General features: G+C 38.9%; 1 protein-coding gene across 2 annotated transcripts in view; it reads right to left on the reverse strand.

Moving 5' to 3' along the window:
• Positions 1 to 16648, reverse strand: part of SOS1 (SOS Ras/Rac guanine nucleotide exchange factor 1) — a 52216-nt gene that overhangs the window by 16289 nt on the left and 19279 nt on the right. For both annotated transcript variants that reach the window (XM_005147401.4, XM_031047511.2), the window contains 4 exons: positions 15372 to 15482; positions 15164 to 15262; positions 2349 to 2476; positions 735 to 1390 (listed from right to left, as the gene is read on the reverse strand). In XM_005147401.4, the coding sequence (XP_005147458.1) occupies positions 735 to 1390; positions 2349 to 2476; positions 15164 to 15262; positions 15372 to 15482 (994 nt within the window). The remainder of the gene's footprint in view (positions 1 to 734; positions 1391 to 2348; positions 2477 to 15163; positions 15263 to 15371; positions 15483 to 16648) is intronic.

The following is a 16648-nucleotide window of genomic DNA, read 5'->3' on the forward strand; positions in this document are numbered from 1 at the left end:
TAGAATAACTGACATACAGGTAGAAAAAAACCCAAACAAACAGAAAACCCAAACCCCAGCCCAATGCTTTTCATCACAGCTTATGAAAATCCTGGGAAATTATTAAAAAAACTGAGGTTAGACTGGAGGATCACATAAATGCCTTCAAGGTATTTCCAACACAAACAGAAACCCAAAGTCCTTACATCATATCCCCACTGAAATTCTGATTAAGGCAAAGTTCCAAGATCAAATTATGCAAGTGATTTCTTCTAGGAGCCTGGTATTTGGTCTTTTCCATTACATGCCAGCATGGACACAGGTAATATTAGATAAGAGTAGAACCCATAACTGAAAATACTGGGCCCATAATTCTCTCCCACAGTGCTTGTGCTTCATGAGCCACCCAGCTTTGGAAGTCTCAAGGGAATGCAATTCTTGCAGCCTGGCGCATACAGGAAAAAGTATTGTCTAGAGCTCAATTCCGGCAGGCCCCTGATCCCCTATCCCTTTGATGAGAACAACCTTATGCATATCCCACCATATTCAGCCAAACAGGATTCATATTTTAACTGCTATAGTGATGCATACTTAGATCTCAAAACTGTAACTCAAAAAGCATGCTAGACTATGTGCACTGCAAAGCATATTTACTTTCTACAACTTTATATATTTTGCTGCATGTATTAGCAGAGAAAGAGAAATATAGCCTGGTCACCACCTTGAGTTTTGTCTATATAAAAGAAGTGCCTCACCTGCATACATGTGGTAAGTCAGCCTTTCAATAAGCTTGACAACAGTTCCTGCCTTGATGATGGGGATTCCAGATTTGGGTTGCATGTTTTCTTCAAACACAATATTCTCTTCGGAGTCAGGTTCTGCAAATCTGTAAAGCTCAGGATTTGGAAATCTCATCTGCTCCTCTTTTTCTTCCTGCAACATTGTTACATCCAACATCCTTTCCAGCGTGCTTCTATATTGCAAAGATATCAATGCTGCCATCCAGTTGTTTTTCTCCTCAGCTGATTTAGCAGCGAAAATAACACTGTTCTCATCTTTTAAGATTATTTCAAAAGCATGTCTGTACTCGTTAGTGTCGTCCTTATCGTTGATTTGTACCTTTCGCATGAAAAACTTTTCTTTTAGACGATATTCTGCATTGCTAGCACCAGGAAGTCTTGGCTGGCCATGATTTGACTTACAGCAAATCATCAAGCCATCAAACAGAAATATGTGCCTCTCATGCTTTGCTCCTACACGCGTGAGTGTTCCTTCCATGATGAACTCGTTACAGCATTGTCCAATGTCCTTACCCTCCCAGCCATCAATATTTTTCTGGATTTCATTCATTTTCTTAATTGCCAGCTGTTTCCCCTTCATCTGCTGAGTATAGAACCGGCATGCAGATTCACTTCAGTGAAGATGGGAAAAAGGCAGCCCATTAGTATACATGTATTTAAAAACCACAACCACCACTAACAGCAAAAACACAAGATCATCTTCCTGAGTGGTGAGAATTCCACTGAGAATGCAGTTTCAGCAGCCAGTATCAGCACCACTGCAAGTCTTGACTAATGTTTCACTTAAGTATCTCATCTGATAAATTTTCTACTTATCTTCTATGTTATAAATGTTATACATAAACATGGATGATCAGAAGCAGGCAAGCCATTAGTACTTCTTAGCCTAACAAACCACTCATTTCCATAGCCAACAAAACAATTTTAGACTGCATTGAGAGAAGCACATTTAGAGAAAATAAGCTGTTAAAATTATCCATGTCCAAGCCTGAAGATTCCACCTTGCAGCACAGAACATATCTGGTAAAGCAAATATTGAAACAATTTTAAGAGCAAACGCAAAGCTTTAACATGTTTAAGTAACTGCACAAATGTTAGCATTAAATCAAGGAACTGATACTATAATCCAAGAACTTGCTACAACAGAGCATCTAAGCACTAGCTATCTATGCATCTCTTTCTATTATCCAGTGGTAATTTTAACTAGGCATTGCACAAAACACTTCAGATTAAGTCGTTTCAAATTCAAGAACATTCCCTTCGAATCCCACAGACAATGTTTTTAAGTGAATGTTCATTATGTGAGCACAACTACTCCACAAATGCCGTAACTTTCTACTTACCAGGGAATTCTCAGAACGTTTCAACTACCAGTATGCAAACACACATAGAAACTAGAACAATTTTAAAACAATAACAAATTATCTCGGCTTTGATGTCACTTCCTCTGAAAAAGCAGGCTTGTCACAAACTATTTTGTTCATTGTTTACTAAAAGAGGAAACTGGGAGCCCTGGATTTATAGCAAAGCATTAAGAGCAGAAAGCAGGAAAAATGGAAACGTGTTTACCTAAGCCTTCGTTTTGCAAGACTTTTGGAGCATATCCGTTCCATACTGCTTTGAAGATTAAGTAGGGCAGTTATTGCTTGCTTTAAGCACTCTTTATCCTCTTCATCCTCACTTTTTTCTTCCAATTGCTGTGAACATTGAAAGTCAAATACAAAAAGTGTTACAAGCATTTTGGTGTGTTGAAATACAGAAGTTTGACCTAGGAAGAAGAAATCCAACCATCTGATGATTTTGTATGCTCCTGCTTGTCAATGAAAGTTAATGAAATTGCATTACCAACACAGGCAAGAGAGATCTGCTAAGAGCTTAATCTCAATAAACAACAGCAACCACTAGTCCCCCAGATATAGATACACTGAGGTATGTGCTATTTACCTCAAAACTAGCTTGATTTACCTTACATCTCCAAAAGAGAATCCATTTAATATGTTACATCTTAAGAGGAACAGTGAGGAAGGAGATCCCCACACATACCATTCTACACCACAGGACCAAACCTATGGTATGGCTCTATGTTTGTGACACACCTCTAACAGGCAAGCAGGACTGAAAGCTAAGCAAAACTCCTTCAACACATGGATAAACAGAAGATTACAAGGGCTCTCACCTGATTAACAACAGACTAATCAATAATTCAGATTGGAAGGGACCTTGGAGACTACCTTATCCAATCTCCAGCTCCACTGCAGAGCAAATATAGATCAGGTTGCCTAGGGTCATAGTGAATTTTTAACTCTCTCAGGATGGAGAGACCACAACCTTTCTGGACAATCCTTTCCAGTGTCTGAAACCCTCTTGGCAAAAAAAAAAAAAGTTCCTAATACCTTGTCAGGATTTCCTTTATTGACCTTTCACAGTGGAATATGCAGTGGAAGCACTTCACAGCTTTGAGAAGTATTTCTCTGTCTTCCCTACTCCATCATACAGTCAAAGATAACAGGAAGGTTTCCCCTTTTCCTTAGCCTCCTTTTCTCCAGAATGAAGAAGTCCACTCCCCCAGCTTCTTCATCACATGGTCCATTCCTCATATCAACTTGACAGGTCCTTCCAGTGAGTTTGTTTCAGTACACCAATAAGCTGGATGTGGGTCTCCTGATGCAGCCTTGCCCATCCTGAACAGGTAGGCACTGCCACTTCCCTGAGCCTGATGGCTACACGTTTGTTAATACATCAGTACAGGTCTTCACTGCTCTAAGGGTGTTCTGCAGGTTTGTGTTCAGTTTATAATCCAACAGGACTGTGTTGTTGGGTTTTTTTCACACAAAAAAGCAAAGGGGAAAAATAACCAGAGGAACATTGACGAGAGGTAAATGTTCTTCCTCTGTGGAGCAATTGCTTGGCTGTTCATCAGAAAACACAGGGGCATCTAACCATAGCCAGCTTGTAAAACCAGGATATGTATGTCCGTGTCTTAGCAACAGCTACATTATGCCTTCATGTATTAACTTATTTTAAAGGACAAAAAAATATAATAAATTTATAAACTATAATTGGTCAAAAAGAGTTAATACTAATACTTTTGTGCCTAACTAGCTCTGTGACAGAGAAGTTTTATAAAACAAGATCTGCCATGTTTTCACTCTAAGATTTTAGTCTTAAATCTTCATTTAACTGTTAAAATATTTCACATTCTTGTTAGTGAAAAAAATTGTTGACTACATATGTGGCTTAGATGTAAACCAGATAATTATTTACAGGACAATTAAGAGATAAGTGCTGAAGACAACCACACACTAAGAACTGGCTCCAGAGTACTGAAAGATTTGTTTTGACGGAGGCGGTATAAGTGAAGTGACAGGCTAGCATGGACCAGAATAAGGCACCCATGGCAGCACTGCAATCACACAGTTTGCTTCCAGTGTAAAATGAAAGTATTGTCCTCCAAAGTCCACTGAACGCAACATATTCATGTCTGACATTTGAATTGGTCATAGAATAGCACTATTTCTTTTCCCCTGTCCAGAGTTAATAATTCAGTACAACAGCTGTCAGTGCCAAAGACTATTTCATTTGTTTCAGCCATAAGGATCACCACAAGGCTTATTCTAGGCAGCCTTATTTTATGCAGTATAATCTGTTATGCAGTTCATCTAAGCAGCATTAGGCATGAGACAACCATTGAAATAGGGCTAACAATGCACCACAACAGACAATACTTCCCAAAAGGTCTCAGGGAGAACAGAATCATAGAATGATTTGCACTGGAAAGGAGCTTAAAGCTCATCTAGTTCCACCTGCCTGCCACAGGTAGGGACACCTTCCACTAGACCAGGTTGCTCCAAGCCCTGTTCAGCCTGGCCTTGGAATACTGCCAGGAATGGGGCAGCCACAGCTTCTCTGGGCAGGCTGTGTCTCACCACCCTTATAGGGAAGAGTTTTCTAACACCTCATCTAAATCTTCCCTGTCAGTTCAAAGTCATCCCCCCTTGTCCTGCCACTGCAGGCCCATGCCTCTCCAGATTTCTTATAGGCCCCCTTTATGTACTGGAAGACTGTTATAAGATCTCCCCAAAGACTTCTCCAGGCTGAACAAGCCCAGCTCTCTCAGCCTGTCTCCATAGCAGAGGTGCTTCAGCCCTTGGAGCATATTTGTAGCTTTCTCTGGACTTGCTCGAACCGCTTCATGTCCCTCTTGTGTTGGAGCCCCAGAGCTGAATGCAGTACTCCATACAAGGTATCACAAGAGCATAGTACAGGGGGAGAACCACCCACCTTCAACCTGTTCGCCATGCTCTTTTTGATGCAGCCCAAAATGCAGCTGACTTTCTAGGCTGCAAGTGCATGCTGCCTGGTCATGATGAGCTTTTTATCAACTAACACTCCCACATCCTTGTCCTCAGGGCTGCTCTCAATCCAGAGATTGAATACATCACTCCAAGATGGAAGAGACTACCCACAGCATATTCCTCTGCTCTCTAAATTTAACACAGAGGTACCATCTTCCTTTGCTTCAGTTGCGTGTATCGGATGGGTTTAGAAAGGACTTCAGACAAATAAAGCAGGTACAGCAGTGCTGGCAGGAGTCCTGAAAGCTAAGAAAAACATGTAACTAATTCTAAGATTTTGCATCTTTCCTGCACTAGAGTCAATGAAAGCTCTTTGTCTTGCATGCTGCCTATTTGCCAATTTCCATCACAAGAATTTGGCTGGACTGCCTATCATCTCCAGGTAGCTACCTTCAATAATGGAAAAGATTGTTTTAGCCTAGTGTCCTTGAAAACCTTATTAGATCCTACAGTATCCTTTGCATTCTCTTTGGAAACATACTTGTACAGATTAATGTTTGCAAATGCAAAGTATTCTGCTCCTATGCCGAGTTTATAAAATGCTTTTTACAGCAATTCCTCTCCAGTTGCAAAAAAATCTGGTATTAATCACAGAAAAGTCCATATCCAAAAGCAAAATACATGTTTGATACAGTGTTAGAGAGAAAGAAGTTAAGACAAGAATCTCCCCATCAGGATTCAGTGGAAACAACCCATATTTTCAATTGCATATGCAAGCTAAATCAAAGTCCAGTGAGCGTAACTGTGCTCCAGGTTTAACACTCAGAAAGCAGTGTGTAGAAGTATGCACCTTCTTCAGTGTCAGATCAACACAAGTGACAAATCTAGCAGTGCTGTAAACTATGAAGACACTTCTCTGAACACAGAAAAGGAATTTGAAAGAATATATTCCAGTGTTGCACAACTGCCATAAACCGCTATCAGAAATAGTCAGAACTAAGCTTAAATTACAGCAAAGAATTTCACCTTACACTACCTGCAGACAGTTTGGAAGAGCAGGTTAAGGAAAGTGAAATGGCATCACCAGAAACGCATCCAAGTTTCTCTGCAAATCCCCTTGATTCTTCTATTGCTGTGCAGTGCCCCCTAATGAACAAACCGGGTAGATGCTAAATAGAAGTGTGTCGTGGTGGGATATTTTTTTAGATGGTGTCCTGTGAGGAATACTGTATTATTATAGGAAGGAGATTTTTGATTTATCAGTAGTGTTACAGTCATTGCAGTTTTGATAACCTAAGGAGAAAAATACTAGTTTATAACGATTGTAATGATTCGCAACACTATAGTCGCAGTATCCTGGCCATTCAAAGGAAACAAACTTGGAAAACTGACTGCTATGGGAAGTTTCTAATTAAAGAAGTACTCTACATTCTAGGCCACAAGCCCTGCAGATATATCAAGTGGAAGAGCAGGTATTTTGTTCTACCTGTTGCTTAACACAAGGATTAGATGTTTATAAAACTAGGAAGTTCCAAACAGATAAAAAAGAAATCCTCCTCATGCAGTGCAAAAAAAAAACTATGATAGTCCTTCATTTACACTGCCAGGGAAGCATGTGTCTAGAAAGACAATTACAGAAAATACATTTCTACTTATAAAAATATGCAGGTATAACGATACCATGATGGATATAAAATCATGTACTTTAGGGCTTACATAACAACCTAGAGTTTTGACTTCCTAGGAGCTTATTCGAAGTCTAACCACTGAAGTTTGTGAACTGCAGGTTCCCCCAATTTAAATGTGAGGAGACATCACAAATAAGCTTCTATACACAACAGACAACAGCATATGGGAGGCAGGGAAATCATAACTGAATTTGCTTAACTCAAGATCCCCTGATTGCAGGTGCTAACAAAACTCACTGCCCCCCAAAACTTTAATGTGTTTAATGTGTAAGTGGGTGGTCCCACATTACAAGTGGGAGCTGCACACCACAATACTCAACAAGCTCAAACTAGTACTGCCTCAGAGAAACCTCTTCAAAACCCACTATGCAATTTCTTCAGACATTCTGAAGCCCACAGCGAGGGAACAAAACAGTTGCATAGCTGGCAAAGCAAACTTGATACATAGTGTGACCTATCTGCTCTATAGGGAAATGCCACATAAGTAAGCAATGTTCATGAGAACATAAAGTGCACTGATACCAGCTAGTCCAGCATCTGTTCTAATGCCTCACCATTTTCTTCAACATGTTTCTGAAAATGGGGTACATACACAAAGGTAGTCCTGAAACAGTCTATTTTATGATCAAAAATAACAATGAACAGTTTTCTCCTCTCTGGCAAATGCAGGCAGGTTGGTCTGTTTTATGGGGAAGTGCCAGCAATCCTGGAAGCAGGCTCAATAGCACTGAGATACCTGAGAGCTCTGACTGACTTTTTGCAGTCCCTCAAAATAATAAAAAGCTCAGCCCAAGCAAGTGGTATGCTGGGCAAAAAGTGCTCTCATAGACTGTTCAGAAAATCTGATTGTTAAAAAGGCTGGGACAGCAAATGCTGACAACTGCAGGGAACACTATGCACTTCAGGGAAATGCCTGCAGTCTAAAAGGGACTTGAAGAATAAAGAAAACTCCATATGCCGTATTCCTGAACATACATACACAGCTTTAATGCACTGAAACTTTAAAAGTAACTCTGTTTTCATATAAACTCAGTTTTGAGCACAATGCAGTAAAAATAGGCATATATTTATATAACTATTTAGATTCACAATATAACAGGAGTGTTATTTGCGTTAAGAATGAATCCAAACTTAATTATTGAAGTAATCATAAAAACCTTTTCTCCACTCAAAGTTTAACTTCTCAGTTTAATTTTAAATGTTACATTAAATCACGTAATTTACATGAGCATGTCAAATATCAGATCTCATATATCAGATAACTGGTTATAAAAAGGGTCCAGCATTGTCTTGAAAGTACAGTTTAAAGACAGAAGCTAAAAAGCCATTATCTTTTATTTCACACCAAGTTTTAACTCATATGCTTAATACAGTCAGCCCATTGGGAAGTATACTGTACAACTACATCATTAAACCAGAAGAAAACAAGAAGCATTTCACTTTTAGCACAAGATTCTCAGCTCTTCCACAGCTTGACTATGTGACTTAGAACAGATCTCAAAGATATATGGAAAATTTAAGTAAAACTTCACCTGAGCCCAAAAAAGTGAAACCATCTGAACTAAAACCATGTGAGGAAGGAATTGCTACTTTGATAACTCAATGTAGATGCTCTTATTTGGGGAGAGAGCAATAAAATAAAAATAAATCTGTTGCAGAAATAGATTACAGTACTCTGAAGTAAGTGCCATTTTTTCAAATCAGGATGGACACTGAGGAAGAGTCAAGGAAGAGCTATTCAGAAATATATCAGTCTGTCAATTGACATTCAACAATTCAACAGTTTAAGTTTTCCAAAACAGGTTTCTTATGTGGCAAATTTGCCACTAACATTCCCATGAATGGGTATAGCCTGTCAGGAGACCAAATTCCAGATCAGTTCTGCCCAAGTGCTACTGCAGCCTTCAAGGTATTTTAACTGGTTTCTGCTCAGCAGGAAAGAGTATGCTCTCAGTTTCTACAACTGTGAAGAGATGCATGCATGTGAGCAATTCTCACTGAGCTTACACAATCAAAATTTCCTTCATCAAGGAACAGATACAAAAACAAAGCCTTGTTTTCAAGTAAGTTCCTTCATCTTCTCATGAAACCATTTCCTAAGCATTCAGACTTTTCTTTGGCTGCTGGCTGCCATATATGTATTTTATATGCCCAGATTCCATTACTAGGGGAATGGCCACTTAGTTTACAGGAGGCCTTGTCTTCTGGAAAACCCATCTGCTCTGCATTCTTTAAAAATTTGGGTGTTTTTTTGCATATACTGATGTCTCTTCCACAGCAGATTCATTACCTTTCTGCAACAAACGTACAAGTTCACACAGATCCTTCCAGAGCCTTCATGCTCTGAAATTCTCTTCTTTCTTACTGTCACTTTGGTTTGTCTCATCATTATTAGCAGACCTGCAGAATACATTAGAAATTTTATATTCATAATTAAGTTGGTAACATTTAGTTAGATCAGTATTTCAAATATCACAAAATATTTACCTATGTGCTTCCAACACTTGTAATTGAGGTCTTCCATTTTCTTCCCCCACATTTTCCATCATAGTAAAGACAATTCAATTTGAAAACATCTTCCCTTTCTCTTTTGTAATTCCAGAATGGATTAAAATCCACTTTCACTGCTTTGACACAATTTAAGTCTGATCTTTGCCAGCCAAGTTTGCAAGACGTAAGCTCAACTGGATAGCACCTCTATGTTTGGATAGGAATGTATGCATTTTTGAATGCTGCGTAAGATGATTCACAATTTCAGAGATCAATTTTGGAAGCAAGAGTAGAACCCTGTTGATTCTAAGTGGAACCCTGTTGATTAAGGAAAAGTCAGCAGACGAAATTAGGGATTTCAATCAGAATCCCATATGTAGACTTGGTCAACAGAAACCATGAATGCAGCTTGTTATTTTACTTGTGTTTGTCATTTCCTACATCTTCTCATTGGTTTCCACTGAAGATATCACAGTATTAACAGAAAACACAGAGCTGCACAGCTATAAAAGCAAACAGAGAAAGCATGCTGGTAGTGGGTCTAAATCCAATTCTGGACAGCTCCATGTCCAGAAATATTTCCACTGAAGAAAACAAGTATATGGAAGTCTCAACCATAGCAGTCTCTGAGGATCTCCCTTTTGTAGAGAAGATGACAGGAACAGAGGCAGGAGGATACGGAGATACACTACTGCTATTAAGACTACACAGCAATACAAGTATATAATGATGACTGCCAGTCACAAAAACTAACGTCATCCTATAGGAGCTGAAAATCTCAGCTACAGTAAAAGCTTCTTAACATTCAATCGTTGATGGACTGTGTCAAAACTTTTATTTGAGGGAGAAGGGATCAAAATCTAAGCTCCTGTAACACCCATCTATTTTCATGAGAACTTGGCCTTGGACATTCAGCATGAACTGCTGCCATGTAAGCTATAAGAGTTATCTACCATCATCATCAGCCACTGAAAACAAGAAACAGACCATCGACCACCAACCCTAGAGAACAGTCTTCCCCAATAGATCTCTCCTAATTCCCACAGTAGTGAGAATTTGCCCTGCAGTATTCCTAGAAAATGAATCAGAACACAGGACTCTGGAACCCTACAGCTATACAGTGAAGTCAAAAGTCAAGTCAGAGTTAAGTTAGTGCTTTATCTGACTCTCCAAAGAGGGCATCATCTAGTTAAGAACAGTCTGGCCCTCTGCCATGCTACTCACTGCTCCGAAGGATCAAAGTACAACATTTGTTGGTCCAGCAGCAGACTGACAATAACACAGCTCAACTGTTACTGAGGACTATAAGCAAAGTGGAAGGAGGATTTTTCTTTAATTTTATTTTATCCAGCTTTTGCAGAAAAGCAATTTTAGCAGAGTAATGGAGAAAAATATTCTCCAAGGTAATTACTTCTCATAAGAAAAGTGCCTGGAAAGAGATATCTGCTTCTCAAAAGCCCAGATACATCCTGTGTAAAAAGAAACAAAGCTACACAACAAAATATTGTTGTGTACAACAAACAGCCCCATCACAGTACCAGTAACAGATGACATAAATCGTTGACAAATGAAGGGATACATGTGCACATTTGTCTGACACAAACACACAGGAAATCCATCAGTGAGTACCACAGCTAGAAATTAAAAAACAAGTACATTCTGAACACCTTCTTCAAGAGTCATCTCAGAGAGACCAATTAATCAGATTAACCAAGTTTGTTGAAGAACTGCACACACACATGTGCAAGTTTTCTTTTCCCCTATCACCTTCACTTTGGCTGCCAAAGACACAGCTGCCAAAGCATAAATCCATGACCAATTAAAGGAGAAAAGCAAGAGAAATGTTGCCAATGAAACCAGACAAGCACGAAGGAAATACAGAACCCCATTTACCTGGCTGTATCACCTCCAACTTTTACCATAAGGCACAACTTTCGTACATTTACAACACTGCAGTTGTAATGTAAGTCTTCATAGCTTAACTATATGAAGAAGTTAAGTTTTTCACCTATTGTCATATCCTAGGAAACCTCTTCTTGAACTTGAGACCAATATTTACATCACCGCAGCTTTTCTCCCAAGAAACACCCATATACGCTTGGCCAGTCCTTATCACATATGAACAACAGTTTGGTCAAGCTACATTTCCTCAAGTAGATCAGCCTTCCCCTGTCACAGAAGCATAAAATTGCATATTATCTCCAGTGGATGTAAAGGAAAGTCATCCTCATCTGCAGTTACATGTACAAGACATATAAAACAGTAATGTTTCTGTTTTTACTTCAGAAAAGTATGGTACATACAAGTTACTGTGTTTGGAAAGAAGCATGAGCATGCCAGACATTGATTTTGGCAAATAAAATCCTTTGTTGATGCTAAGCAAATACTTCCTTAAAATAATTCATAGCTAGTCTGAATCTGTGATTTTCTGGGTTTAATATTAATAGAAGATGACTAAGGATTGACTAAAGCAAGAGAATCTGTTAATTACAGTGCCTGTATTAAACGCAAGCAACAAAATACAGTGTTTTGAGACAATATATAACATCTCATTAAAACTCTGCAGAGTGCCAAAGTTCCACTAATTAAAACCTGGTGATTCTCCACCTTGGACTGGGATATACCAGTTACAGAGGGTATTACAAACCAGTTTCATTAAATTTGTTACACTCTGGATCACGAGTCTGACTGAACCAGAGGTCAAAGGCCAAAATAGTTTGGGATGTGCTGCCCAGCGCAGCTCACAGCAAGAGACTTACAGGATCAACCTAAAGATACTCTAGTCCTAAACTCCTAACTTTTCACCACCCTATGGCTTCTCCAGCAATACGTAACAAATCTAATACCATCAGGTCAGGAAAAGGGTGGTTTCTTGTCTTGGAAGACCTTGCCAAACCAGATTTTATTTAAGTCACATTAGCATAGGAAAAGACAAAAAAATGTTTAATTTAGGAGTATTTCTACTGGAGCTGAATTGCTAGTCAGTAAAAACTGGCAACTTCTTTATCATCCAAGTACAAATTCTGAAAAAGTCAATAAAATACACTAGATGCTGTTGTGAAATGAAAGGGTCCCGAGAATTACAGATTATAGCAGCTAGAATTCCAACTAAAAAAGTATTTGTAAACAGACAAAAAGTTTCCATTCAGAAGTCACAGGAGCCAAGTCTGTACTTGGGTTTAAAAACAAAACGAACAAACAAGAAACCTATCTAGCTTTCCTGTTTTCTGGAATATTTTATCTAAACAAAGTTTATAGATTATTTGGACCACTTCTACTTTGAAAACGACAATTTTTTAAATAATCTTCTATTTACCTAAAGAAAATAAAGAGTATCACACACGCACACAAATTTGCAGCATCCAAAGCAGTGCTCAGTTCAAATTCTTATAAACATCTTCCTTCAATTACTCAGTCATTAATAACTGCACTGTTTGTACTACCCTACCTTGTATTTAAGAGTCCACACTTCTATTCACAAAATTCTGTGGTTAGAAAAGCCCATTTGCATTATCTGCAAGCTTGCAGAAAAGCATAATCTCACATGAAGCAGCTATATTATCTAGTTAGTTTCTTATATAAAAGTTCAGGGACTTTCAGGTTTGGTTGAGGGAAAACACAGGCCTTTAGCATATGCTAATTTTCCAACAAAGTTACAGCAAGGAACTTCAGCTAAAAATAGAATATGTATTTGTGCATTCCTGATGTCCTGCCAAACTTCAGGATGGCTTTAGTTTCTAAATACGATAACCATCAGTGGATAGAAATTAACTTTTTTTTTGTACTCTGCATAGTTAGAAGGTAACTTTGAGATACAGTTTAAGTAGGTAACTTCAAACTACGTAAGATTACACAACACAGCTCAAAAAAATTGCTGACCTGTTTATCCTTATCTATATCCAAGAGAAATAAAATAGGTTTTTCCATATAGCACCTGGCCAACATTCTGCCTCTTCTTACCAAGAGATCCATTTGCATAGCATTTTAAACTTGATTATTCATAGATATGCCTGCAGTAACTAATCAGGTCTCCTACCACACAAAATTATTCAATACAACTTTGCATAAGTGAAATTCTCAGGATTATATGACTAAATAATTCCACCCATACCCTTCCATCAGGACATTTTCAAGTACATCCAACCTGGAATCTGTTTGTAGATTCCAGATATAGAAAAGAAAATGTTATCGCCAACACAGACTACTTGAGGGAGGGATTCAGATGCTGTGTGCACATGTATGTACTAAGTGACAGATGAAGCTACTGCCATGAGAGTTACTCTCTGCATGCACTATTATCCATTACCATCTATTACACATACCACATCTGACAGAAGTGATGTGTGTCTTGCTGAAATGTAAGATAAGCAACACAGTGGGAAAGAAAACCTTCAAGGTTATCATATAGAGAACAAAATACAACCCAACAATATCAGATTTATTCAGCCCAGGGCGGAGGGTGGGTGGGTGCAGAGCACGAACATGAAAAGACAAAAATTTTACATGAGGCATAGGTCGGGAGATGCAAAAAGATTGACAACCTTCTGGAGACAGGCTTAGCTAAGCCTCCAGTTTGCTCTAAGAAAGGGGAATATCAGCTGCTCCCTATTTCTGTAAGCACACATGCCCTCTTTCCCCCACTAAAATCACCAATGGTAAGAAGCAATGCAGGATGCCTGTGTGTCAGACAACATCAATTCTCCGTGCTTTGCCTATTACGTAGGACAACACCATGTTCACACTGAAGTCTGCAAAGCCACTAGGGTACTGCATTTTGAGACTAGGTGATAAAAGCATGAGCAGAGAAGCCTTATGGCTGTGCAGGTCTTATCATACAAAACACAGACAAGCTGTATCATACCTCCCTTGCAATGGGGCTGTCAAAGGAAATGTTTAGTATGTTAAAGATGTCTGAAAAGTGAGACCAAACCCATGAGCTAGACAAAGAGATCGAGTACATGTTCCAAAATTCAAAAGCAGCATGTTATACAAGATGAGCTACGTGCCAAAGCTGTGCATGCAGATCTAAATCAGCAAAAACAAGTGTTAAAACTATAGACACTTAGACTCAAAGATGATCTAACTACTGGGTTATCCCAAGACAACTGAGCATTCCAGAAAAACACATATAGGTTTCTTCAGAAGAGTGGCGATTTTGTTTTTACTTTTGATCCAAATCTCCCAAAGTAATTAAATCTGAAACACTGTACCCCTTGTGAGTTTCCATTAAATCCAAACAAAAATTCTACTTGAAATTTTTCTTCAAAATGCTCTACACGCCTTAAAGATTCTTAATGGTAATTAATAAATGCCCCAGAAAAACACTCTATAGCTATTTTCTTTACATGTGTATTACAGAGTCTTTACTGCTACCCTACACCAATGTGAGGTCTCATTACAAAAAGCCCAAGAAGTACATATATCAGCCAAGCCTTCTCTTTAAAGGAAGGCTATCACCTTTACAACCACCATGGTGTGTGCACTGCAAGAACACCACAGCTTTTATGAAAATGAGTCTTGAATGCCAATCTTACTGTGATTTTAAATTTACAAAGTAACAGCCTGAGAAAGCTTTGGACACTTTTGTGATACATCCATTGCCATTATCTCTTACGACAATTGAAACAATCAGTCCAAGAATATGAGTACCTAGATCTCTGTTGCTTACTAAATTAATAGTCTTTCCTATTTCTATTCAAAACAAATCATTAGCTGCTCTAAAACTTCCTTAAAATTACAAGCTGATACTCAGTTAGTTATAGCATGCACCAGAGCATACAACCTGCTTTTCCTTCATCATAGCAGTTTTACAGTCTAGTAAAAGGTTTTACACCCAACTGAGCACATAAAACTATGGTATCCAACACCAGGAATTGTGAAAAAAAACCATCAGATGACACAATATTCTTACTTTTAGCAGTTCAAAGTAATGAAGACAGTGGTAAACAGGGGCAAGGAGCAGCCGGGGTAGAACATACTGAACAGCTTCTTTAAAGCCTTCACCTATTGACTGGAAACAAAATAAGTTTTAGTTTTGAAACAATAAACGCATTGAAACAACAATATAATGTAATTAAAACAGTAATACCAATAATATGGCTCACTTAAAAGAAAGTTACCTGTAAATAAAATGCTGCTCCTGGCTTTGATAATTGACTTAGAAAATGATCATGGAAACCAGGTCGCAAAATATCTTGTGCATATGATTCATATGGATCAAATGCTAATTCCTAAGAAGAAATACAGATTAATTTTACCAAGCTGATTTAATAGCTCAACTTCATATTTCTTAAAGAAAATACACTACATAGGAGAGACTTTCCTGCATACTTTTTCCAAAATACCTATATCGAAGGTTCAATACTTTTATGGGCACAGACTCACGGAGTAATTCAGTCTGAAAGAGACCTCTGGATGTCAACAGTTTGCTCAGGGTCAAAGCCAAACCCAGCATCAAAACTAGCTGAGGTTGCTCAGGGTCTCATGCAGTTGAATTCCAGGTACCTCTAAGAACAAAGGCATCAAAACCTCTCTGTGCAGCCTATTCCAATGTTCAGTTGTACTCATGGCAGATCCCCCTCTGCAGTCTAATTAGGGTTACACTTTCTACCATTCACATGCTCTCTCTCATCTCACTTCACAGTTTTCTACTGTGAGCCCCTAGTAAGACTCCGCCTCAGTCTTTTCTATGCATTCCTTTCAGGTAACTGAAGATATAATAAGCTCTCCTTCCTCAGACTTCTAAGACTGAATAAACACAGCACAATTGACCCTCTTTGTACACCAGGGACCTTAACTCTTTAATCATCATGGCAACCCTCATGTATAAGCAAATCTTATAGAATCATAGAATAGTTGGGGTTGGAAAGGACCTTAGAATTCTAACCCCCCTGCCATGGGCAGGGACACCTCACACTAAACCATGTCACCCAAGGCTCTGTCCAGCATGGCCTTGAACACCACCAGGGATGGAGCATTCACAGCTTCCCTGGGCAACCCATTCCAGTACCTCACCAAACTTACAGTAAAGAACTTCTTCCTTATATCCAGTCTAAACTTCCCCTGTTTAAGTTTTAACCCGTTACCCCTTGTCCTATCACTACAGTCCCTAATGAATAGTCCTTGTACTAGGAAGTCTTGTACTACAAAAACCAAAACTGGATGCAGTATGCCAGATGTGGTCACAAGTGCTACACAGAAATGATCACTCCACCTGCCAGCCCCACTTTTCCTAATAAAACACAGAAGGCAGCTAGCCTTCACTGCCCCTTCCTGAGGATTTTCAAGCCCTGCCAAACATTGCTGCTCCTCAACCAGGCAGCTAGATGATTGCATGGGGTTGTCTAGTCTCAGGTGCTGAACTTCATGTTTTCCTTTACTCAGTTCTATGAGGTTC

Source organism: Melopsittacus undulatus, chromosome 3, assembly GCF_012275295.1.
Source record: "Melopsittacus undulatus isolate bMelUnd1 chromosome 3, bMelUnd1.mat.Z, whole genome shotgun sequence".
NCBI lineage: Eukaryota > Metazoa > Chordata > Aves > Psittaciformes > Psittaculidae > Melopsittacus > Melopsittacus undulatus.